We start from the raw sequence: 1,699 nt of genomic DNA on the forward strand, positions 1-1,699 counted from the left end.
AGAGAAATATCAGCATTTTGCAAGGGCTCCTGGTTTTGTTACAGTTCTCTCTTGAGGAAAACTTTGCACTTCACACAGGGCAGAACCCCTAGCAGTCTCTTTTCCAGACTGGGATTACTGAAAATCAGGACAAGGGAATGAAAACCTGGAAAAGTGTACTGAATTAAGTAAATTAAAAATATCGCATCATTTTCATTCTTCATTGAATAAATGAGAGTCAAGATCAAACATATAAAGTTGATGCTGTACATTATGAAGAAGGAGAGAATGGATTTCATGGCTTTGATGTGGGCATCCATGCTGAGGTCCTTCATGGAGTTTGTCTGCATGTTGCGTTTGTGTCTCCAGAGAGAAAAGAGAAGGAGAAGGGCAGAAAAGATGACTGCTGTGAACAAAATGGCATATCCAACGCCAATGATAAAATAATGAGGCAAAAATTGTTGATCTATTGATATACTTGATTTCCAAATACTTCCTTGGCAGGTGAAATTGAAATTTTTACTGAGTGCTTTATCCGTGGTGCTGTAGACAGTGATTCCCATGACCAGGGAGAAAAGCAGTGACCCCAACAAGAGGCAGGGCACAATCCTGTCAATTTTTACTTTCAGGTAGGTGAAGAAGCTGTTCCTGAAATTGGCAATTTTTATGCAATAAAAGACAAAAAGAGAAGCAGAAAACCACAAGTTGGAATAATTAAAAAAGTTCCGAGCACTATTAAGTACCTGAAATATGGGGTGAACATAAAGATATTTGAGATAAATTATTAAAGAAATGGAATATACCCATGAGATGCACAAATACCAAAACCTGGAGGATCCCAGAAACAGCAAGATCTTCTCCTTAGAGTTCAACGTTTTCTTTCTGACCCAGGCCATGCAAATCACGGAAACAATGAAAGCATTTATCCACATGCCAGCGAACACTTCAAGTGTAATGACGATGGCCACAGTTGTGTCAGCGTATGAGGTGACATTGGATTGCTCTGGAGAGTGACAAGTTTCCATCCTGGGAACTGGGAGCAGTGCTGTGCTGGACAAGGGGCTGTTGCACCAATGCCAAACACAGGTCAGTGTCTGCTGTTGCCTGAGTGTGAGGTGTGGAAAGAGGAGCTTTATAGAGCTGCTGGTGGGGGGGATTTTGGTGCCACTTGTCTTGAGAGCAGGGCAGGTGCAGGGATGTAAATGTGCTGCGTATCCCCTTACCTGGTGTCAGTGTCAGTGTGCAGGATTTGCATGTTGGTTCAGGAGGGCTGTGTTGGGTGGCACATAGAGTGGAGATGTTTTTGTGCAGAGGACAGTGATTTGATTTTGTGGGTGACCCTTGTTTGATCCCTGTGAGGATTTGGGATCTGGGTTCTTCTGTCCCTTGGTTGCCTACAATGAACAAATTAGTTTTGCCTGCAGTCATTCAAAAATATTATTTGGTTTGATACTTGTTGATGTTGATGTTAGGCAGTGCATTGCCTTGAGAGAATTTTCATTTTCTGATACTACCTGTTCTCTTCTTTATGCTTTGCTTTGAGTTTCTTGTGCTTTTGCTGACAGAATAGAAAATGTCTTGTAAGGTTGGATGGTTTTTTGCTAGCTTGTTATTTTCTTACTTTATTTCTTTGTCTCTCCATTAGTATATGAGAAGAATAGAAGTAATTTCTATTACAACAGGTCTGAAGATGAAATATCTGTGCTGGGACCGTGTTTGC

General features: G+C 41.1%; 1 protein-coding gene across 1 annotated transcript; it reads right to left on the reverse strand.

Annotated features, from left to right (window-relative positions):
• Window positions 1-21: 21 nt before the first annotated feature.
• LOC113942401 (taste receptor type 2 member 40-like) lies at window positions 22-1,004 on the reverse strand (the record flags this gene model as incomplete). Its single annotated transcript, XM_027633535.1, is given in 2 exon segments — window positions 22-64; window positions 66-1,004. Coding segments are annotated over 2 exon segments (982 nt in total), but the record flags the coding sequence as incomplete, so codon positions are not given.
• Window positions 1,005-1,699: the final 695 nt, after the last annotated feature.

This window comes from Corapipo altera, unplaced genomic scaffold (genome assembly GCF_003945725.1).
Source record: "Corapipo altera isolate COAL_440 unplaced genomic scaffold, ASM394572v1 55953, whole genome shotgun sequence".
Lineage (NCBI taxonomy): Eukaryota > Metazoa > Chordata > Aves > Passeriformes > Pipridae > Corapipo > Corapipo altera.